The sequence below is a fragment of the Moschus berezovskii genome, chromosome 15, assembly GCF_049115385.1.
Source record: "Moschus berezovskii isolate FMDL1 chromosome 15, NW_MosBer_1.0, whole genome shotgun sequence".
In the NCBI taxonomy this organism is placed as follows: Eukaryota; Metazoa; Chordata; class Mammalia; order Artiodactyla; family Moschidae; genus Moschus; species Moschus berezovskii.
In genome coordinates this window covers 31921941-31946441 of record NC_142474.1, presented here as the reverse complement: position 1 = coordinate 31946441, position 24501 = coordinate 31921941, and the positions used below count along the sequence as shown (strand labels likewise).

The 24501-nt window shown below is 45.8% G+C and overlaps 1 protein-coding gene across 3 annotated transcripts in view; it reads right to left on the bottom strand.

Moving 5' to 3' along the window:
* EBF4 (EBF transcription factor 4) overlaps nucleotides 1-24501 on the bottom strand; it is a 58554-nt gene that overhangs the window by 5835 nt on the left and 28218 nt on the right. For all 3 annotated transcript variants that reach the window (XR_008686817.2, XR_008686818.2, XM_055432738.2), the window contains exons 8-14: nucleotides 3964-4045; nucleotides 3047-3164; nucleotides 2813-2946; nucleotides 2594-2720; nucleotides 535-623; nucleotides 324-389; nucleotides 49-226 (exon numbers count right to left, since the gene is read on the bottom strand). Coding sequence is in view for 1 of the 3 variants with exons in the window: in XM_055432738.2 (XP_055288713.1) it covers nucleotides 49-226; nucleotides 324-389; nucleotides 535-623; nucleotides 2594-2720; nucleotides 2813-2946; nucleotides 3047-3164; nucleotides 3964-4045 (794 nt within the window). In the remaining 2 variants the exon portion in view is untranslated. The remainder of the gene's footprint in view (nucleotides 1-48; nucleotides 227-323; nucleotides 390-534; nucleotides 624-2593; nucleotides 2721-2812; nucleotides 2947-3046; nucleotides 3165-3963; nucleotides 4046-24501) is intronic.

The following is a 24501-nucleotide window of genomic DNA, read 5'->3' as shown; positions in this document are numbered from 1 at the left end:
GTGGCGCGCGCCCGCAGGGAAGGGGCCCCCGGGCGGCGGCGGGCGCACCTGGCTCCGGCCCCGGCGTGGCGTCCCCGACGGCGATGGCCAGCGGGCTGCTGAAGGCGTTGATGCCCACGACGGCAGGGTGCGGGTGGCTGGGCGCCAGGGGTCCGAGCGGCGCCGGCGCGCGGGGGGCGCTGTACAGAGCCTCAGCCACGTCCGCCGCGCGCTTCAGGAGGAGCTCCTGCGAAGACAAGAGCGGGCACGGCCGGGGCAGCAGCGGGCGCCGGGAGGCGGGCAGCCCCGGGCCCGGCGCGGGGACGCGGGCGGAGGCGCCATACCTGGTTGCCGCTGGGCACTCCGTACAGGGCCTCTGCCAAGTCGGCCGCCCGCTTCAGCAACACTTCCTGGGGGCAGGGGAGGAGAGGGCGGACGGAGGGGCGGCCCCGGGCGGGAGTGGCGGGGGTGCAGGGGGCCCGGAGCTACCTCTTCCCTCCCTATCCCCCCTCCGGCCACCGGCCACCGTCCTCCCTGCCTCGCCCTTTTGAGTACCTTGGGCAGCCTCTCGGGGTCTCCGGGGTGTCTGGGAATAACTTTCTGCAGCCTCTGGAATCCGTAGTCAATGGTGGGCTCATTCAGGGCTGGGGAAAGGGGCGTGTTTGCAGGACGCCCCTCCCCGCATAGTGCCTACCAGCAAGCGGTCCCTGAGCCTGGAGCAGACCCCCTCCTCCGAGCCCAGCCCAGGCCTCTGGGAAAACTCCAGGCACGTGGGTCAGCCAGGTTCGGGAAATTTCCTCAGTTCTTTTCGTTGTTCATTGATTCAACAAATGTTTACTGAGGCAGGGCCTGTGCCAGCTGCTTGGCATTTACACACATATACTATAGGATCCCATTTGTGATTTGAAAAGAGACAGCTGTATAAATATTAACTTCAGTACTCCTAGGGACAGGACTGGAGAGTTTTGTCTGCAGCTTTTGTCTGAGCTTATAAGGAGTAAACTATTTATCATAAAAAAAGAAAAAACGCGCAACAATCTCCATTTATCACAGCTCTGGTGGACTCTTAGCGGCGCCTGACCGTTAGGGGTACGAATGGGCTGGCCCACACCCAGGGCTCTGGGGTGGATGCTGCAGCCTCCTGACCAGGCTTCCAAGGCCTCTTCCCTCCCTTCCCCCCTCCTCCGGTCTGATGACGACCTATCTCACCAGCATTAAAGCCCTACCTACCTTCTCCACTTCAAACTCTACATTTAGTGAATTTCTGTTTTTGATGTTGTTTAGTTGCTAAAGTTGTGTCGGACTCTTTTGCGAGCCCATGGGCTGTAGCCCACCAGGCTTCTCTGTCGGTGGCATTTCCCAGGCAAGAATACTGGAGTGGGTTGCCATTTCCTTCTCCAGGGGATCTTCCCGACCCAGGGATAGAACGCACGTCTCCTGATTGGCAGATAGAGTCTTTACCGCTGAGCCACCAGGGAAGCCCATCTTAAGGCGCTCCTTCAAGGGTCTTCGTACTTGCCATTCCTTCTCCTGGGACACCCTTTCCTCCTCACCTCTGCCTCCTTATTCACCCCTCTAGTTCCAGATTAGCAGTTTAGCCCGCACTCCCACCTGGGGGTTTTCTCTGACCATCTACCAGCTCCTCCACTGTGTAACTCTACCGCCCCATGTAGTGGTCCCTGCTTGTCCCCTCTCACTCTCATACTGGACCTCCCCAGTAAGCAGTAAGAAGGGTGTCAAGTGCCCCTTGAAGGGCTCAGTGAATATCTCCTGGGTGGGGTGGGGGAATAGGGCGAAGTGCTGGAAGGGGGCAGTGGAGAGCATACTGGCCAGGGGTCAAACAGAGCCAGGAAGGGGACGAAGCCACATCTTCAGGAGTGGCCTACACACCTGTCTTCTGTTAACTTTTTGCCCTGGCTTCGTGCAAGGTATGTGTGTGTGTTTGTGTGCATGCAGAATGAAGCCTGGGGTAGCTTGGGGGAACCAGGAGGACCAGGAAGATTTGGGAAGCAGCAAGTTATCTGGGGGCATCTTTTTCTTTTAACTTTTTATTTTGTATTGCAGTATAGAAGGGGACGACAGAGGATGAGATGGCTGGACGGCATCACCGACTCAATGGACATGGGTTTGGGTGGACTCCGGGAGTTGGTGATGGACAGGGAGGCCTGGTGTGCTGTGGTTCATGGGGTCGCAAAGAGTTGGACACGACTGAGCGACTGAATTGAACTGAAGAGCCAATTAACAATGTTGTGGTAGTTTCAGGTGGACAGCAAAGGGACTCAGCCATACATTTACATGTATCCATTCTCCCTACTGGGGGGCATCTTTGAAATAAATCTCCCCGTGGAGATGCTGTAGACACTGGGGAGTGCAGAAGGTGAAGCAGGTACAGGGAGTTGCTCTGGTGGAGGCCAGGGAGGGAAACAGAAGTGAGGGAGAGAGGGTCCAGAGAGGAGGTGTCTGCGGTGTAGGGTGAGCACCAGCAGGGGCTTAGGGCGTCTGGCCGCCTGGCTACACCACAGTGATTTGCCGACTCCCATATCAGGGCTAGTGTGTGTGATGTGGGGCTCCTTCCCGCAACCCTGGGCCTCCCCTCACCCACCCGACTCCTTACCTGTGTAGACAAAGCGTCCTGGGGCTCCCTTGCAAAATTGCTTGGATTTGTAGGACAGGGTCACCTCCACCACCCCAGGGATGTGCCGTGGGGGCGTCTGTACCCGTATGGCGTGGGGCGTGATGAGCTGCGAGGGGAGAAGGGAGGCCTGCGGGTTCTGACCCGGTGAGGGCAGGGTCCAGCCCCAGGCTGCGAGGGAGACTGGCGGGAGTGGCCCACCTCACTCCACACGAGCACGTTCCCAAACACGACCTGTAATCCGTCGAAGAAGTTGTCGCCGATGACAATGACAGTGGCGCCGCCTGTGGTCCAGCCCTCCCCAGGACTGATGGCCTTGATGCAGGGGGTGGCAGCTGGGAGGCAGGAGAGGAGGCAGGTCAGGGACCCACGCCAAGGTGGGGAATGGGGCTAGCTGGGCCCGGGGCAGCAGGGTGTGGGCCGGGGGGTCCTGACCTTCGGAGGGGTCCAGGCGGCGTGCCCTGCGGCCATGCTTGGAGTTGTTGTGCACAAACATGTTGTCTGACACAGCCAGCACGTGTCCGTCCACGCTCACTGTTGTGGATACCACCACCTGTGGGGACAGCCAAGGCCAGCCTGGCTGGGGCTCCTGGTAAGGGACTGCTGGGGGCACTGGCAACTTGAAGCTGGTGGCTGGATAATGTAACTGTAGTTCAGAGTCACTGGCGTGAGGAAAAGCTTCAGCCCCTCTGGGGCTGAGCTGGTGGAAGGCGGACCAACTGGATCAGGTGACCCTCTCAGATACACAATCTCTGGCTGCCCAGGGGAACGGACCCCCAGGAGCTAGAAAAATCAAAAGCCCTGAAAACGAACCTCTGACTCCTTGGGCAGAGTGGCTACTGTTTCTGCACTCACATGCACCACAGGCTGTATCCCTGGGGCGCCAAGTCAGGAATGGGTCTTAGGCAAGTGCGAGTGAGTGTTTTGATGGGGGAGTGGGGCATCAGCTTGAGAACCCGTCAGCAGAAGCCCCTACCCTTGGGAGGAAATTGGGGCTACCTCCTTCTCCCCCCTACCCTTCACTGGGAGGGGTGTGCAGGTTGGGGATGTGCTAAGGGCAGCTGCTCTCTGCTTCACGCTATGCAAATTAGCTGGGTCGTTAATCATGTAAAAATGTCACAATTAGCATCTCCTTAAGTGGGACTCTAATGAAGCCTCCCTTGGCAGCCAGAGTAAGTGGAGACAGAGCTGCCCCACCCCCAGCAGGCACCAGGCTCCAAAACATGGGTCTGCGCAGAGAGCAGCCCCTGGGGCCTTAGGGTGGCAGGCAGGGTCACATCATGCCTGCCACCACCACCCCCCCAAGCAGGAAAGGGCAGGTTAGCAGGGGAGAACTCTCTCCTCAGACCCACCTGGAAGCGGCGCATGTCTCGGGGATTCCCCGCGTTCTTTAGGCAATTCTGGTTGCATTTGAGGAAGAACTTGAGGAAGAACCTGAAACAGTGTGGTGGGTGGGCTCAAGGGTCTGGGGGTTCTAGAAATGGAGATCCAACTGCTTTCTGCCATGCCGCCTCCCAGCAGGGCAACTTCCCCTCTGCCTGCTCACACAAGGCACACACCCCACATTCCCATCCTAAGCTCCATAGGCACAGGGTACATGTCACACATCCAGGAGACCTGTCCCAACAACAACTTCACTGTCCAGGAAATCTCCCACCTCCACAGTCGATAGATTGCTGCTGCTGCTAAGTCACTTCAGTCGTGTCCGACTCTGTGTGACCCCATAGACGGAAGCCCACCAGGCTCCCCCGTCCCTGGGACTCTCCAGGCAAGAACACTGGAGTGGGTTGCCATTTCCTTCTCCAATGTGTGAAAGTGAAAAGTGAAAGTGAAGTCGCTCAGTCGTGTCCGACCCCTAGCGACCCCACAGACTGCAGCCTACCAGGCTACTCCTTCCATGGGATTTTCTAGGCAAGAGTACTGGAGTGGCTTGCCATTGCCTTCTCCGGTCGATAGATTACACAGTGCTTAATTATCTCACAAAGTATATGCTCATCACATCTATACACAGTATATTCATCCTAGAGAACACATCCATTATATATATACTATATATACCTAGTACTCATGAATTATTATCTACTCCATATGTAGCAGGTACTCCCACTTACCTGTAAACTTATCCCATTATCATGTATATTTGTCATAGTATATGCTCATCACTGGAGAAGGAAATGGCAACCCACTCCAGGATTCTTGCCTGGAGAATTCTGCGGACAGAGGAGCCTGTTGGGCTACAGTCTATGGGGTCACAAAGGGTCGGACATGACTGAATGACTGAGCACAGCACATGCTCATCACATACACAGTGCATTTGTATCACATAGCGTATCCTTCCCCAGAGTGTACCTATCAGTCTGGAGATGTGTACTCATCATGAACAGTAAATATACTATATCTACACTGTATATTGGAGAATGGTACCCCACTCCATTATCCTTGTCTAGAGAATCCCACGGACAGAGGAGCCTTGTGGGCTACAGTCCATATGGTCGCAAAGACTCAGACATGACTGAAGTGACTTAGCATGCACGCACACTGTATACGCCTTATGGACTACTTCGCACAAGATACAGCCATCACACATAAAGCAGACCTATTGCACTTCTCAGAAGCGTGTATGATATGTACTCCACATCAGCCTGGCCCCATGATGCACATGTGGTATGCCAGTCACATACAGTCTATATCACCATGCAGTGTATGTCCATCCTACACTGTACGTGCACTGCAAGAATGTGAGTATATACATTAGTACACTATTTTTATGCTGTATGCGATTTCCCAGAATAGTCACTGCAGACATTGTACTGTCATCACATGTAGCAGATCCCCACTTCCTCCTTCACAGCACATCCCCCTAACAAATCCCCCTCACGCACAACAGACCCGTCACCACTACATCCCCAGCAAACAGATCTCCCTCACACACCTTTTATATCCCTTATGTGTATGCTTAGTTTCTCAGTCGTGTCTGACTCTTTGCAACCCCATGGATACCCCCCAGGCTCCTCTGTCCATGGGGATTCTCCAGGCAAGAATACTGGAGTGGGTTGCCATGCCCTTCTCCAGGCGATCTCCCCCACCCAGGGATCGAACCCAGGTCTCCTGCATTGCAGGCAGTTTCTTTACCATCTTAGCCACCAGGGAAGCCCTAAATTCCTTATACACATAGCAAACATTACACAGGGTATATAGTCATCATTTACACGTGGTGTGCCTGTCAGACACACTGTACAGATACACAGTGGATACCTGCTTTTCCACATAATTAGAAAAAAGCACAGTATGTGCAGTGATATGACTATTTTTTTAGATAAACACATGAGAACTTGATCCTTCTTTCAGGCAGTTGATGGGGATAGTGAGACCTTCACTTTCCCCACCCGTCCTCCATGAGGTAACCATGGATAATACTCTGGTTTTGTACTGTTAGTAAACTCAGGATACCATCAGTCATCTGCCTTCACCCCTGCAGAACTCTTTGAGCATCTGGGGAGTTGCTCTTTACAAACTGTAGTATTCTGGGCTACAGTCTGTGGGGGTCCCAGTACAAAGCATAGCCTCCTGGGCTGCTCTGTGAGCTGAGCTCCTCCAGTCAGCTGCCTCAGTTGATCAGCCCCCTGGTTTTGAACTCTAGATGTGTACATCCACTTAACTCATCAGAGTTGCCTCCAAACTCTATGAGCATGAAATCAGATTTGTAGCAGGCTCTAAAAGCCTAGTCCCCAAAGCAGAAGTCCCCGAGTCCTGGGAGGGGTGGGCACCACCCCTGGACAGAGGTGTCCCCAGGGGCCACCCCTCAGTGGAAGGTGGCAGCAGTTGCTTTCCTGGAGATGTGTCTCCCCTTATAACCCACCTCTGACCCCTTAGCCCCTGTCATATTCCCCCACACAATGGGTCCCCTTCTGGGAACCCCTTTTAGTTCTCTTTCCATAAAGGCGTTCCACCAGCACACATTTTCATCCATAGCGGACACCACCCAAAGAATACTTCCATGTAGTGTAGACCTTCTATACACCCCTGCAGAGCATTCTGAGGTGCAGTCACCTCCTGTGACCCTGAACAGTGCATACCCCACAGGATACCCTGTAGCACAGACAGCTTATATGGCCCCCAAACTGTAGTCACTACAGGGTAGATACCCTATATGCCATAGTAATAACTCCCTAGACCCCTGTGAGGGCCCTGTGGTGTATAGCCCTATACCCACAGTAGTCACTTCATACACGCCCCACATTTACATGACAGAGTGTAGACACCCTAGTCACACGTGGTGCAGACCATTTCATTTAAATTCCGAATCCATGTGCTCAGGCCTTTACACAGAGCCAGAAGGAAGAGGACAAGACACTGCATAGGACTCAGTCTCTGTCCTAAAGTGAATTAATGCTAGCCCTTGGACATCACTGATGACTCAACAAGCATGGGACACATTTCCCTTACATCCACACACGTGCCCTGGACACCCCACCCCACTCCCAAACCTGCAGAACTCTGGGATGCAGCTGGAGATGAAGACTTCCCAGGTACTGCCTCACTGTGTGAGGCAAATCTTTTCACATTTCTGGGATCCTTCCTCATCCATGAACCAGGAGAGAAGCAACTGATGCTTGCTGAGTGATCAGGCCTTCTGATCCCGCCTTCATTTCAGCCTCCCAAAGCCTCAAGCTGCTGCTTCCTGCAGGATCCTGGCTCCCCCTGGGAGGCTCCCTCATCAACCTCTCCCATAACCCTTGCCTGGCAGGTCTCTCACCCTCTCCCTTCCCTGTACAGGCTGCATCTGTCCTTTGGATCCACGCCAATTCCCAGTCTCTGGCCAACCTCTCCTGGCCCTTTTAGGCTACAGAGACCACCCCTCCCTGAGAACCCCAAGACTCTGCTGGTACCTCCATCTTTGCAGGCCTCTCCTGGGACATCTCAGTTTCTGAACCCCTGGTTGGCATTGTCTGTAGGGTAGTATTGAATAAAAAGCAACCACACAAGGCCTGGGCTCTCTGTTGGGGGTACTGAGGCAAGTCCCCCTTTTCTTTCTTCCTGAACCTCAAGCTCAGAGCTGCACACAGTCGATGCCATCAGTGGTGGAGAGGCTGAAGTCTCACCCACCGCCATCTGGTAGTTGCTGAGGCTGTGTCCAGACAGCACCCATCCAATCAGAGGCCAAGCTGATGCTAACACTGCAGACAGCCTGCGGCTCCACCACCAGGGATGTTAAGCAAAATCATTTACGACTTGGAAATAAGGCAAAAAGATGACAGTGAGTTCTTTCCAAGTCATCCTGAAACAGTGGTTTTCAAAGTGTGGTGCCCAGACCAGCAGCATCAGCATCACCTGAGAACATGCTAGAAATGCAGAATCTCAGGCTCCACCCGAGACCCACTGAATCAGAAACTCTTGAGGTGGGACTTAGCCACCCGTGTTTTCATAAATCCTCCAGGTAATTCTGATGCACCCTAGGGTTTGAGAACGACTGCTTTAGAGCTGCACTATCCAATACGGCCGCCACCAGCCCTGAGTGGCACTGAGCACTTGAGATATGGTTAGTCTGAATTGCGGTGTGCTATAAGTATAAAATACACACTGAATTTCAAACATTCAGAAAAAAGGAATGTAACAATATCTCATTAGTAATTTTTTGGTATTGATTACATGTTGAAATAATATTTTGGATATCTTGAGTTAAATAAAATACATGATCACAATTAATTTTGCCAGTTTCTTTTCGTTTTTTAAAATGTGGCTACTGGAAAATTTTAAATGACAAATTATAATGGCTTATATCATATTTATATTACACAGTGTTTTTCTAGACTATTATGTTAACAAAGCCACCTAAGAATTAGCTGATTCTCTAGGGGAAAAAACTTTGACTCATTTGCTATTAATTAGGGCCAGACTCTGTTAATTTAGGTGCTAATTTGCAGAAAACTGATGAGGTGCAAAATCATTTTTGTTGGGAGAAATAAATAACTTCTGCTTGGTAGATAAATGAGCCCTAAAGATTACAATTTTATTGTTCTATGGACATTAACTAGTTTTGTGTCTAACTTGGCAATCTTATTCAAGTATTTTTCACATAATCTGTTTTTTCTCCCTCCCTCTCTCCTCAACTCTTTCCTGAATGGTCTATATCAGTCCTCTTAGCCTTTGAACTTAGCCTTTGAGTCATCCTGCTGGTTCCTCCATCAGTAAGTTACAGAAAACTTCAATGCATCCTGAGTAATAATTTATATGAGAATCATATTTCCAACATATTGACTATTATGCTTTAACAAGGGTGACTAGCACCCAAAGGGTCCTGTCCTCCAAGGTTAGTCTCAGAAATTCTGCAGCACAGGGCCTGGAGTCGGGGGGACTGTTTTAGTCTAGAGAACCAGAAATAGTGCCCAGATGTGTCTCCATCCTCTCAATAGTACCTGGCTGCCTTCAGCCTTGGAAAGGTGTCTCTGGGCCCCTCTTTCCCCACCCCGGGATAGTGACCCCGGAGGCTGGAAGGCTGGGGTGGAGGGATTAACATGAGGACGGTCCAGGAAACCTCTCCATAGGCTGGCACCACAGGTGACACTTTGTTCCACTCTGAGGGGAGGAGGCGAACCCAGAGCAGTCTGAGAAGGATGAGAAGGAGAATGGCATCGGCAACAGGAAGGAGGAGCAGCAGATCCTTCGGGCCTTGTCTGTACAGAGGTCAGATGTGGAGGCTGGGAACTGGGGAGGGCCAGGTAACCTGGTGGGGAGGGGGCTGTAGGAGGACACCCTATAGGGACCTAAGGCAGGAAGCCATGTGCCCTTCGGTGAGATCCTGCCTGTCACCAGGGAAGCCCCACCCTGCCAGCCTGGATGAGTCCCGGTGCCGGTGATTCTGAGCATCTCCCCTCCCCCACCCCATGGTGCTGGAAGAGAGCCGGAGGAGGCCCCCCTTCTCTGGCTGGGATGGGCCACAGGCTTGGGGAAGCAAGATGAGGCCAAGCCCACAGCGCTGGCTGACTTGCAGGTGAGCATTTTAGGATGCCGCCTGGGTTGGGGCAAGGATCTGTGCCCAGTGCCATCCCTTTTGTGGCCTTGAGGTTCCCTGAGGGCACAGATTTCTCATCTGCGATAGAAAAGTCAAGTACTAGAAGCTGCCATTAGAATTACTAGAAGAAACCACCATAAATACAAGCATCAGTTACAAATATAATGCAAAACTGTGCAAAAAAAATCTAAACAGTGATCCAAGTCTTTTTAACTGAGCACTTAACAAGTGCCTGGAATTCTGCTGAACCTACAACTTGCATTATCTTATTTAATCCTCTCATAATCTTGCTGTAGGTCTGCAATCATCCTCACTCTACGGATGAGTAAACCAAGGATCAGCAAGGATAAACGACAAAGTCACAGTAGATGCCAAAGTCAGGATGCAAACTTGGGACTTTGATGAACTGCTGATACTGACTGAAAAGGTGACAGTGAAAGCCCTCAGTCCTGCCCGACTCTTTGTGACCCTCTGGACTACACAGTCCATGGGATTCTCCAGGCCAGAATACTGGAGTGGGTAGCCTTTCCCTTCTCCAGGGGATCTTCCCAACCCAGGGATCGAACCCAGGTCTCCTGCATTGTATGTGGATTCTTTACCAACTGAGCTATGACTAGAGTCATGGAAAACTACTTTTAATTGGGGTTCTGTCAATCCAGGCCTGCCCTAGCCACGAGGCTGCCACTGTGGGACAATGCAGCAAGCCTTCCTTGAATTCAAAAGCAGTCCTGAGAGGCAAGCTGTGCAGGGACCAGGTTAGCCATTTCATGGGGATTTCCTCAAGGTTACAGATTCATCAGGGGTGCAGAGGAGAGACTAAGATTCCCTTGCTCCTAGTGTGGGGCCTTTGGCTGTGGTGACAGCTGCTCTCAGTCTGAGAAGATTTTCAGAATTAAAGATCAGGACTTTAAGATGAGCATAGTGTTGATCATTGTTGAAGTTCAGTAAAGGATAGATGTGGTTCATTATTTTATTCTGCCTATATGTTCAACATTCTTTATAATAAAAAGCTTAATAAATGACCAGATGAGTTGTGAACAGTGGTCATCCAACTAACAAAGCACTTAAAAGGTGGAAGTTCTGCATCATGACTCTGATGCCTATGATTTAAGTGAAAGGTAAGAGTAGTTCACCCGCACGCCTACCTTGCCACATCCTGAACTCAGTCTAGGCTTCCTAATCATCTCTATAAATGCTTTTTATTTCTCTCTGTAAACAGAACTCAAGATGAAATTAAAATGAACTTTCCTTGTCAATGGAATATTCCATACCAAAGAAGCAAACGCTGAATTGAATGTGACTCAAGTGCAAACATTTGACTTGTACATAACTTCTCAACTGTGACACCACTGCATAAGGAAAGCTCCCCTCACACAATGCTTTACTCAAAAGACACTCAATACATAAGGGAAATGTAGAGGTGACTGATGTGAGTCCTCTGGCTTCTCAAGGGGTGGAGAGCAGAGTGGGATGGAACTGCTCTTTGGAAGACTGTGTCCAGGTATGAGGTGGGCTGGTGCCTGCCTGGATTCCCCCACTCACAGCTCCTGAGAGTGTTGATTATTAAAGGACTCACAGCCAGGGAATTCCCTGGGGGTGCAGTGGTTAGGACTCAGTGCTTTCACTGAGGGAGCCTGGGTTCAGTCTCTGGCTGGGGAACTAAGATTCTGCAAGCTATGTGGTACGGCCAAATAAATTAAAAATAACTAACTAAATAAATGGCTCACAGCTTCCCTCACTGCTGCTGCTGCTGCTAAGTCACTTCAGTCGTGTTCGACTCTGTGCGACCCCATAGATGGAAGCCTACCAGGCTCCCCCGTCCCTGGGATTCTCCAGGCAAGAACACTGGAGTGGGTTGCCATTTCCTTCTCCAATGTGTGAAAGTGAAAAGTGAAAGTGAAGTCGCTTAGTCGTGTCCGACCCTTAGCGACCCCACAGACTACAGCCAACCAGGCTCCTCCATCCATGGGATTTTCTAGGCAATAGTACTGGAGTGGCTTGCCATTGCCTTCTCCGTCCCTCACTACTGGAAGATTATCCTCAGCCATAAGCATATGCTCCTCACCACAGGCCGTGGCCAAAGAAGGACTGACATCACAAGGAGGACCAACTCTTAGTACTGTTCATATTCAGAATTCCCCAAAGGGGATTTCCCTGGTGGTCCAGTGGCTAAGACTCTGTGCTCCCAATGTAGGGAGCCTGGGTTTGATCCCTGGTCAGAAAACTAGATCCCACAAGCTGCAACTAAGAAGTTTGCATATTGCAACTAAAGATTGAAGATCCTGTGCGCTGGAACCAAGACCTGGCACAACCACATAAATATATACTAAAAAAAAGAGAGAGAACGCCCCAAAGGATCAGGCTGATGCTAGATTCCAGCTGAGACTATCTCCTGGCTCAGCTGCCTCTCATGCCCGGTCCTGCTTCCCTCACTCCTTTTCACCCCAGAGCTCTCCTCCAATAAATCACTTTCCCAAGAAACTCTATCTCTAGCTCTGCTTCTAGGAATCTCATCCTGAAGAAATCAAGGCAGAGAGCTTTCACCAGCTTTTCCCTCCCTACATCCTGGTGAGATAAATACTTAGAGCTGAGATTATGTTCACACTTCCAAAGAGAAAGCTGTCAGGAACTGAAAGAGATGGGCTGAGCCCAGGGGCACTTGTAGCTACAGGACTGTCAGGAGCAAGGAAATGGAAACCTGATCATAAATGCTGACTGATAGAACTTTTCCAAAAATGATATCCAGTAGCCACCTGTGGCTTTCTTTTCCATATTATTTTTAAAATAGTTTATTAATTTTTATTGGAGTATAGTTGGTTTACAATGTTGTGTTAGTTTCTGTTGTACAGCAAAGTGAATCAGTGGTGCATGTACATATATCCACTCTTTTTCAGATTCCCTTCTCATTTAGGTCACCACAGAGCATTGAGTAGAGTTTCCTGTGCACATGTAGGTTTTGAGCACTTAAAATGAAACTAGTGTAACTGAGAAACTAAAATTTCAAAAAAATTTTTTTCCTGCTATGCTGCGGAGCTTGTGGTATCTTATTTTCCTGACCAGGGATCAAACCTGGGCCCTTGGCAGTGGAAGCGTGGAGTCCTAACCACTAGACCACCAGGAAATTCAATAAAATTGAATTTGGCCTTTGGGGTGAAAATTAGTGGAGGACCCCTCTACCCACTTCTCCACTCCAGGCTGCACTTGGAAATAAATATCTAGTGTGATTCTGTCCTTTGCTCTCAACCTGCTTTCTCTCCCAAAACCTTCCTAGGATACTTGTTTTAAACACCTGCTTCAATCCATGTATTAATATCTTTTGCATCACTTCCTCTTTCTAGGTCTATACTGTGATAGGGTGGCTATGAGCCACCTGTGACTAAGTTTAAATTAAAATGAAATAAAATATCCTGGCTTAGCAGGGGGTGCCTTATTTGGAAGAGTTATTTTGCTTCCAGGGAGAGTTAGGCACCAAAGGGCCTAGGCCAGAGAAAGGATGGTGAATCAGGAGGTTGGTGTGACAGTCTAAGCCCAAGTGCGGGTGGCCACAGTGGCAGTGGCCCATGCTACTTCCTGGTCTTGGCCTGGGGCAGCAGAGAAGGCTGAGTGTCCCCAGGGCCATAGCCACCTGCCAGGCCTGGACCTTGCCTCTCCACCATGATCCCCACTTGGGCTAGAGGTGGCTGCAGTGCAGATGGGCTGGGGGACTATAAATAGCTGGGGCGCATACATTAGCATGCCAATTCACCCGCACCCCATCCTCTATGCTAATGGCCCACCATGCGCCTGAACACCTTCTGTTCCCTTGCATGCATTTGCATGCACAATTAGCATAATCTTGTATAATTAATGAACAGCGTCAATTTTAGCTCCTAAGTAATTTGATTAACATGTTGATAGGGCACTTACTAGGCTCTCCAAACCTCAGGGCTGGGCATGGGGCCTGAGGAGAGTGGGAGAGGAGGTAGAGAGACTGCTAAGGGGCCCCCAGCTGCCCATGAAGAGTGGTGGTGACTCCATTTTCCCTTCATGGGGCCTGAGGGGAGAGGAGGAGGGATGAAGGGGCTGCTAATGGGAGGCCTCTGGGCACCCCATGTGGAGTGTCTGGGACAGACTGGAGCAGTGGGTCACCTAAGCATGAAGGCCATTTATTTTTGTGTGGACACAGACATACACACAGTCCCCTTGCATGTCTCCCCAGCCTGAGGAATCTTCTGTGAATGTGGGATATTGGATTGCAGGGGAAGAACAGAACAGGAGGAGCGACTGAGAAAAAGTAGGAGGGCTGGGGGGTGGGGGATGGATGGGCAGATGGAAGCTAGAGAGAAGGATAGTGTGCTTATGAGTGATTTAGGGATGTAAAGAGGAAGGTGGGGGTCCCAAGACTAAAAAGGAAGAAGTTGTGTGTCCCTCTGGCCTTGGGTGGGTGAGTCAGGCTCCAAAGCCAGAGACCCTGCACTTCTTATCTATGAATCATGTGAGGAAGAGGAGGGAGGTTGGCATGGCTTGGCAGCTTCTACAATGTGCCAAACAAAACAGGACAGAGAGAACAGACAGAAGGTTGAATGTTGCCCCCATCCGATTAGAGAAGGACCCATTCGCAGCTCAGACCTCCCAGGGCCCCTGGCAGAGGCTCACATTCTTCTCTTGCTCAGCTGTCAGAGTCAGGAAGTACTTCTTTGACTCAGAATGGACTTCCCTGCTACTGTCTAGGCTCAGTTTACTTACCCTCAAAGAGGATCAGTTGGGGTGAGACTGGGATGGGGGTGGTAAATAATATTGTGGCAGGTTCTGTGCTGGTATCTCATAAATACATCTTACCTAACTTTACAACATCCTTACCGACTGAGGTCAGCTTCATTTGACAATGAGGAAACTGAAGCTGAGGGAGGTGAGACCTTGCTCCGAGTCATATGATGAGACAGTCCAGGTTGGCACGAGTCCCCCAACATTGACTAGCCCTTTATGGAGAGAATTTATCATTGAAATTGTAGACAATTCACTCACTAGCCACCTCCCACTCTACCTATTATAGTCCCCAGGCCTCCTCCTGCCTGTACTGTCTCTCTCCTTCAATATCCTTTAGAGGCATTGACCACAGCTCTACTTGTGCCTCAGCATGGGAGCCACTCTAACCCCGAGGCTGGCTTCAGTTGCCTAGATGTCTTCCCATAAGTCCTTGCTCTGGATTAAGGGTAGCTTTGGGACCCTTGTCCTTGTGATTAGCATCTGGTCCACATGACTCCCAGGGCACATGGGGGAATTTCTTATTAAACCCTTTTGATTCTTCTTCCCTCAAATGCACCCAGCTCTGAAAAGAGTAAGGAAGGAAGTGAAGGTCATTCTGCAAGCAAGAGGGAAAACCTTTGTCCCACTTTGGCAGTGACCGAGCAGGGAGGTTATAGGACTTCCATTTCCTCAAGGGGAACTACCAGAATGGGTCCTAGACAAAGAGCTGTGTTTCCAATATTGGTGTGAGAGTAAAAACATCTTACTGGAAGGCATGGAAGGAGACAGATGCTACTGTGAGCTTGTTTTGTGGCTGCAGAGAAAAACAGTGAATGCTGCATTGACCATTGGGTTAGGAGGAGGGGGCTGATTCTTTCACAGCCCCCACAACCCCTTCTCATCAAAGTGCATTTGTCAGGTTGTGCCTGATCTAGGCATTGGGGTCTGAGTTTGTCCACAATGGGGTGGACTAGAGCTTGCTCTACCAGGTGGCTCAGACATGATCTGTTTCAACAGTGTCACTGTACAACATCTACTGTTTACCAGACACAATTACATATCAGAGAGTATCTACAGCCCACAATGCCTTTCCACCCACAGGAACCAGAGGAAGAGAGCTGTGGGCCTCTCATGGGAGAAAATCTTCCCCATTCACTCCTATACCACAGTCATCCTGGTCAATTAGGTAACTATTTAGTTTTAGAGCTGTGGCATCCAATTAGGTAGCCATATGTGGTTATTTAAGTTTGAATTAATTAAAATTAAATAAAATTTAAAATTCAGTTCCTCAGCCACAGTAGACCAAATGCCCAGTAAGTACATGTGGCTAGTGAGTACCAGATTGGTCAATGCAGAACACTTCCATCATTGCAGGAAATTCTTTTGCAGAGTATGTCTTAAAGCCTTATATTGTTCTCTAGTTCCTCTTATCATTATGTAAAGGCTCATGTAATTACATTTTGTCTCCTCAACAGCTCTGTAAGCTTTCAGAAGGCAGGAATCATTGTTTGAACCTCTCTATCTTTTCCCAAGCCTCTATCATAGTGCCTACCCACAGCAGGTGCTCACGGATTCATAATTACTATGACAGGATGAATGCTGTATCAAGCCCCCAAATAGAACTCTGAGAATTGAAGAGCAAGGATCTTTGAAAATCTGTTCCTCCATAAAACAACAGGAACATAGGCAAAAACTGTCAAAATCAACTTTTTCAGAATTCTGAAAATTAACAAAAGGTTTGCAACAGTCCAAGGGGTATTTATTTAAGAAAAATGGCTGAATCTTAGTAAGAATGAAGAACTTTGCAGTTGTTGTTTTTGGCCATGCTGCACAGTTTGTGGGATCTTAGTTCCTTGACCAGGGATTGAACCAAGGCCCTCAGCAGTGAGAGCACAGAGTCCTAACCACTGGACTGCCAGTGAATTCCCTGCAGTGTTTTAATTTGCCCTATTCCCAGATCTGCAGTAGTCTTGCAACCATAGTAGTTGTAAAAACTAGCAGCCTAGTAGACACTAAAAGGGACAGATTGGGTTTGGAACTTTCTAACAAGTTGTATTTTCATACAACTGTCACTGTTTGATCTGCCTGGCAGTTCCCTGACAGCCCTATTTTCAGGACTTGTTATCTGGCCTGACTTAGAACTTGCTGAGTGGGAAAAACCCTATTCTTAGGGCATTTGTTGAAAACAACCAGTAGCAACTGTTGAACACTGCTGTTGCTTGACACAATGATAGTGTTTGAGGCAAGACAATGAGTCTGGCCAAAAAGCCTTAGAGGAAAAAGTGGGAATGAGATGTTTACAGGGGCCTCTGAAAAGTTCTTATATATTCCTCAATATCTAAATGGCCATGTGTATGTGCAGGGAAGAGCACATGCCCAGGAAAGATCTCCAGAGGCCTGAGTCTCTCCTCTTTGGCTGACCGTGAAACCCTGCACAAGCAGAAAGTAAAGGATAAAGCAAAGGTGAAAATTGCTGGAGCACTGAATGTAACTGTGTGTGCCCCAACACACACATAGAACACTTTGGCAAGAGTTGAAGACTTACTGGTTCAAGGATTTAAGGAAATGCCTGTCCAACCACGAGCTGACCACTAATATAACTGAATAGAAACTTTAGTGGTCACATATGACAGAAAATATGGACTCTCTATAATTAATCCAGGAAAGTCACTAAACAAGCAAACAGCAACAAACACTGGGAAGGGGAATATGATATCCAGAGTTACCACACTATATTATTAAAATATTGAGTTCTCAGCAAATAATCATGAAACATGCAGAGTGACAGGAAAGTATGCTCCATGTGTGAGACATAAAGTAGTCAACAGGACTGTCCGTGAGGAAGTTCATATGTTAGACTTACTAGACAAAGATCTTAAATCAGCTATTATAAATATGTTTAAAGAACCAAAGGAAAGCATGTCTAAAGAACTGAAGAAAAGTATGAGAATAATATCTCACCAAATAAGGAACATCAATAAAAGATACAAATTATTATAAAAACCAAATTTAAAAGAAAAATAACATTCTTTATTCTAAAATAAAAATTTCCTAGAAGAACTGAACAGCAGGAGAAAATGAGTTGACAGGAATAAATGTCAGTAAACTTAAGATAAATGAATTGAAATTATCCAGTTCTGGAACAGAAAGGAAAAAGAATGAAGACTGAACAGAGTCCGTGATATTGTGAGATACCTCCCAAGAGGAGAGAAGAAAAGGGGGCAAAAAGAACGAAGAAATAACATCCTTAAACTTCCTAAGTTTGATGAAAAGACTCATCTGATACACAAGAAACTTAAAGAACTCTAAGCAGTATGAACTCAAAAAGATTCACATGTAGATACATCATAGTCAAACTACTGAAAGACAAAGAAGGAATCTGGGAAGCAATAAGGAAGAGAAGCAACTCATCATGTACAAGGGATCCAGAATAAGATTAACAACTGACTCATTAGCAGATCAAATTGCCAGTATCCACTGGATCATGGAGAAAGCAAGAGAGTTCCAGAGAAACATCTATTTCTGCTGCATTGACTATGCCAAAGCCTTTGACTGTGTGGATCACAATAAACTGTGGAACATTCTGAAAGAGATGGGAATACCAGACCACCTGACCTGCCTCTTGAGAAACCTGTATGCAGGTCAGGAAGCAACAGTTAGAACTGGACATGGAACAACAGACTGCTTCCAAATAGGAAAAGGAGTACGTCAAGGTTGTATATTGTCACCCTCCTTATTTAACTTATATGTAGAGTACATCATGAAGAATGCTGGGCTGGAAGAAGCACAAGCTGGAATCAAGATTGCCGGGAGAAATATCAATAACCTCAGATATGCAGACGACACCACCCTTATGGCAGGAAGTGAAGAGGAACTCAAAAACCTCTTGATGAAAGTGAAAGAGGAGAGTGAAAAGGTTGGCTTGAAGCTCAACATTCAGAAAACAAAGATCATGGCATCTGGTCCCATCACTTCATGGGAAATAGATGGGAAAACAGTGGAAACAGTGTCAGACTTTATTTTTTGGGGCTCCAAAATCACTGCGGATGCTGATTGCAGCCATGAAATTAAAAGACGCTTACTCCTTGGAAGGAAAGTTATGACCAACCTAGATAACATATTAAAAAGCAGAGACATTACTTTGCCAACAAAAGTCCGTCTATTCAAGGCTACGGTTTTTCCAGGGGTCATGTATGGATGTGAGAGTTGGACTGTGAAGAAAGCTGAGTGCCGAAGAATTGATGCTTTTGAACTGTGGTGTTGGAGAAGACTCCTGAGAGTCCCTTGGACTGCAAGGAGATCCAACCAGTCCATTCTAAAGGAGATCAATCCTGGGTGTTCATTGGAAGGACTGATGCTAAAGCTGAAACTCCAACACTTTGGCCACCTCATGCGACGAGCTGACTCACTGGAAAAGACTCTGATGCTGGGAAGGATTGGGGGCGGGATGAGACGGGGACGACAGAGAATGAGATGGCTGGATGGCCACACCGACTCGATGGACATGAGTTTGAGTGAACTCCAGGAGTTGGTGATGGACAGGGAGGCCTGGCGTGCTGTGATTCATGGGGTCGCAAAGAGTCGGACACGACTGAGCGACTGAACTGAACTGAACTGAACATTAGCAGATACCAGGGAGGTCAGAAGACAGTGGGATGATGTAGTTAAATTGCTGAAATAAAATGATGTCAACCAAAATTTCTATATCCAGAAGAACTATCCTTTAAACATGAAGGATAAATTAAGCAAATTTAAATTAATAAGAAAGATGAATTAAGACATTTCTAGTGACTTCTCTAGTGGTCCAGTGATTAAGAATCCAGCTGTAATGCAGGAGACATGGGTTTGATGCCTGTAGGGAAACTAAGATCCCACATGCTTTGAGGCAATTAAACCCATGCACCTCAACTAGCAAGTCCACGTGCCACAAACTACAGCGTCGATGCACTTTGGAGCCCATGTGCTGCAACTACTGAGCCTATGTACCACAACTAGACAGAAGCCCATTTGCTGCAACAAAGGTCACTTATGCTGATACTGAAACCTGATGTAGCCAAAAAGTAAACAATTTTTTTTAAAAAAAAAAGGCATTTCTAGATAAAGACTAAAAAAATTCATCACCAATAGATCTTCCCTATAAGAAATACTAATGGGAGTCCTTTAGTGTAAAATGAAGGATACAAGACAGTAATATGAACCTTTACAGGTAAATATAAAAGACATTATAAAGATATTTTGTTTGTAAATATTTTGTTTTTCTACCTAATTTAAAATACAATTGCACATGTGTGAGGGCAGGAGATACACTGAACACTGTACTTTTTGCTCACGTTTTCTATAAATCTGAAACACTCTAAAAATAAAATCTATTAAAGAAAACATCAGAAAGCAGTATTATAAAACTGTGTTGAAGGGTTTATAATGTGAAAAGATATAATTGATAAAGATGTGATAAAGAAGAAAAGGGAGAATGGAGCTATAATTTAATCATCTAATATCCATTCCGTTCTGTCACTCAGTCGTGTCTGACTCTTTGCGACCCCATGGACTGTAGCCTACCAGGTTTCTCCGTCCATGGGATTCTTCAGGCAAGAATACTGGAGTGGGTTACCGTTTCCTTCTCCAGGGGATCTTCCCGACCCAGGGATCGAACCCGGGTCTCCCGCATTGGAGGCAGACGCTTTAATCTCTGAGCCACCAGGGAATATAGATAATCTTAAATTAAGATACCACATGTAATTCCCAGGGCAATCACTAAGGAAAAAAGTACTAAGGGAGGAAGGAAGAAACTAAATATATGACAGAGAGAAAACATAGGAAAATGGCAGACATAATCCTACATTATTAGTAATTACCTTAAATATAAATGGATTAAACCCTCCAATTAAAAGGCAGAAATTGGAAAAATGGATTAAAAAAATCATCCAAATGCTGTCTATGTGAGCCATAGTTTAGATCCAAAGATAGAGAAATAAGTTGATGATAAAAGGGCTGGAAAAGATATATTAAGAAAACTCTAACCAAAAATTGCTGGAGCAGCTTTATTAATAACACACAGAATAGACTTTAGGACAAAACTGTTACATAAGAAAAGAATGACATTTTATAATTATAAATGTGTCAAACTATTAGAAAGAAATAATAATTATAAATATGGACACCTGATAATAGAGCTCCAAAATACACGAAGCAAAAAATGACAGAACTGATGGAAGAAATAGATAATTCAACAATAATAGTTGCAGATTTCAATGCCCTACTTTCAGTAATGGATAGAGTGACTAGATAGAAGACCAAGAAGATCATCTTTCATAAAGATTTCATTTATTATGATCAATCATAAAGATTTCATTTCCACCTAGGTTGATCTGAATTAAACATGATCTCCATAAAAATGTTACACAATCAAGACTGGAAAGATAATCTTCAAAATGGGAGATAACATTTGAAAATCATACATCTGAGAAGGGATTAATATTCAGAATATATAAAGAATTCCCACAACAAAACAACAACAACAGAACAAATAACTCAATTAAAAATGGGCAAAGGACTCCAATAGGCATTTCTCCAAAGATGATGTACAAATGGCCAACAAGCATCTAAAAGGATGCTCAGCGTCACCTATCCCTAGAGAAATACAAATCAAAACCATAATGATACATCATCTCACACCCATTAGGGTGGCTCCCATACAATTTTTTTAAAATACAGAAAATAACAAGTGTTGGTAAGGATGTGAGAAATTAGAACCCTGTGCCCTGATGGTGGGATTATACAATGATGCAACTGCCATGGAAAACTGTATAGTGTTCCTCAAATAATTTAAAAAACAATCATATGACTCGGCAATCTCACTTCTGAGTATATATATCCAAAAGAACTGAAAGAAGGGTCTCAAAAAGGTATTTTCATACTCATATTCATAGGATTATTTATAGTAGCCAGAGATGAAAGCACCTGAATGTCTATTGATAGATAAATGTGGTAGCTACATAAAATGGAATATTATTCAGCTTTAATAGGGAAGGAAATACACGTAATGTGTAGCATCCTGTTACTTGCTACCACATGTATGAAACTTGAGGACATTATGCTAGTTAAAAAAATACTAATACTGCATGAGTCCACTTATATGTGGTATCTAAAGTAGCCAAATTCATAGAAACAGAAAGTAGAATGGTGGCTATGAGGACTAGAGAAGGGAAAAATGGGGAGATGTTTAATGCGTATAGAGGGCTTTGTTTTGCAAGAAAAAAAATTCTGGAGATCTGTTGCACAACAATATGAATATACTTAACATTACTGAATTGTACATTCAAAAATAGAAAGATGGCAAATTTTATATTGTGTGTTATTTTACCATAATTTTAAAAATGACATCAGGAAATCATTTTTTGGTAACCTAGACAATCTAACTGTAAAGTTAATATGAAAAATATGATTAAGAATAGTTGGGAAAACATTAGAATAATGAGGATGGAGTACTAGATCTACCAGTTACTAAAACATGCTATAAATTTTTGAAAAGTAAAACATCATATTTCCACATAAATGAATAGATAGTAGATATAATAAAATAGGATGGAAAGTTCAGAAATACATGCAGTTACATTTAGACTATAGCATGGGTGACACTCTACCTGTGGGGGAAAATGGATTATTCAATACTTGCTATTGGGACAACTAGTAGCTATCAGAAAAAAGTATGGATGGACCCATATTTCCTATCTTATACCAGGATAAATTCCAAATATATGATTTCCTCTTCCAGCAATACGGCAGACTACATGTCTTGAAGTGCCTTCCTATTATAACTATTAATAGATCCTGTGCTTTTATCTAAAAGGTAAGAAAAATCTCCAAGGATATTAAAAATAAAAAAACAAGTGAGTTGAAATCTGAGTGGAAACCATGAACTAGAAGGTAACACAAATGTTAGGGCTGTGTGTGTTGTGTGTGCTTAGTCACTTAGTTGTGTCCAACTCTTTGCAACCCTTTAGACTATATAGCCTGCTGGGCTCCTCTGTCCATGGGAGTTTTCAGGCAAGAATACTGGAGTGGGTTGCCAACTCCTCCTCCAGGGGCTCTACCTGACCCAACGATCAAACCTGTGTCTCCTTTGTCTCCTGCATTGCAGGTGGATTCTTCACTTGCTGAGCCATAGTGGCAAATGCCAGTATAAACACTGGAATGGAGAACAGAGACAACTCAGAGGAAGGACCTGGATCCTCTGAGGAAATTAGAAAGGTCCCAGGTTGGTAGCACCCCCTGTTCCCGTTAGAATCAAATACAAATCCTTCCAGAAGAAAGCATACCCTGTTTTGGACCCAATTTGGTTAAACAAAATATGAGCTGAAATTATCACTGCCATAACAACGACAGAAACACCAAACCAAGAAACAAGCTTCATGAAAGGTACCAGAACTAATGAAAAATAGAGTTAGAACCCTAAGGACTTCAGCTGTTGGAACTATTAAAAACAGAATGTAAGATAAGCACAAAAACTTTAAAGGGATATAAAGTTAATTTTAAAAATGAGTAAGCAATAAGAGACTACCCAAGTAGTCTGAAAAAGAACTAAGTAGAACTTTTATAATTGAAAAATAAAATCACCAAAATTATAAGCTTACTGTAACTAAAATTACAAAATTATTGGCTGACTTAAACAATAGTTTAGATATGGCCAAAAGAGAACCAGTGAGTTGGAAGATGAATAAAAATAATTACCTAGAATATAATACAGCAAGAAAAACAAGCCAGAAATAGAGAATTATTTAGGGTATGTAGAGGAGAAAATAAAAGTCTAAACTGAGAGTGTCATTTAGAGTGCCAGAGAAGAAAAGAGAGAAAATGAATGAGATGTAATATTAGGCAAAAGCTAAGAAATTTTCAGAAGCGATGAAAGATATAAATCCATAGATTAAGTAATCAATCAAATTCAAAGCAGAATTAAGAAAAATCAACAACTACACATATCAGAGTGATACTGAAGAACTCCAACGACAGACATTCTTATATACAGCCAGAGAGGAGAGGGAATTTACCTATAAAATATGACAACTGTGCTTTTTTTTTTTAAATTAAGTTTTGTATTGGAGTACAGTTGTTTTACAATGTTGTGTTAGTTTGTGCTGTATTTTTCAACAGCAACAATGGAAATATTTTTAAAATGCTAAGTTAAAAAAATAACTAAATTAATAGAATTAAATTCCCAGGAAAACTATTTTTAGAGAAGGACAATGATATAAAGATATTAAGAGCAAAACATAAGTGAACATGCTCTTTACCAGCATCAGTTCAGTTCAGTTCATTTCAGTCGCTCAGTCGTGTCCAACTCTCCGCGACCCCATGAATCACAGCACGCCAGGCCTCCCTGTCCATCACCAACTCCCGGAGTTCACCCAAACTCATGTCCACAGAGTCGGTGATGCCATCCAGCCATCTCATTCTCTGTCGTCACCTTCTCCTCCCGCCCCCAACCTTTCCCAGCATCAGAGTCTTTTCCCGTGAGTCAACTCGTTGTATGAGGTGGCCAAAGTATTGGAGTTTCAGCTTTAGCATCAGTCCTTCCAATGAACACCCAGGATTGATCTCCTTTAGAATGGACTGGTACCTTCACTATAGTGCAAATTTCTAAAAGATATACTTCAGAAAGAGAGAAAATGACCATAGAGGAAGTTGTGAGAGGCAAGAAGGGAAAGAGCAAGAAAATTTGGTAAGTCTAAAGACAAATTGTTCATATATAAGAAAAAGAATAATAGCAATGGCAGAATTTAAAAAGAGCTAAAAATCTCTGCTACATGGCTTATAAATCCCTTGGACTGCAAGGAGATCAAACCAGTAAATCCTAAAGGAAATCAACCCTGAATATTCATTGGAAGGACTGATGCGGAAACTGAAGCTCCCATACTTTGGCCACCTGATGCGAAGCACTGACTCATGGGAAAAGGCCTTGATACTGGGAAAGACTGAAGGCAAAAGGAGAAGAGGGCAGCAGAGGATGAGATGGTTAGATAGCATCACCAACTCAATGGACAAGAATTTGAGCAAACTCTGGGAGACAGTGGAGGACAGTGGAACCTGGCAAGCTGCAGTCCGTGGGGTCAAAAAGAGTTGGCTATGACTTAGCAACTGAACAACAAGATCAGTG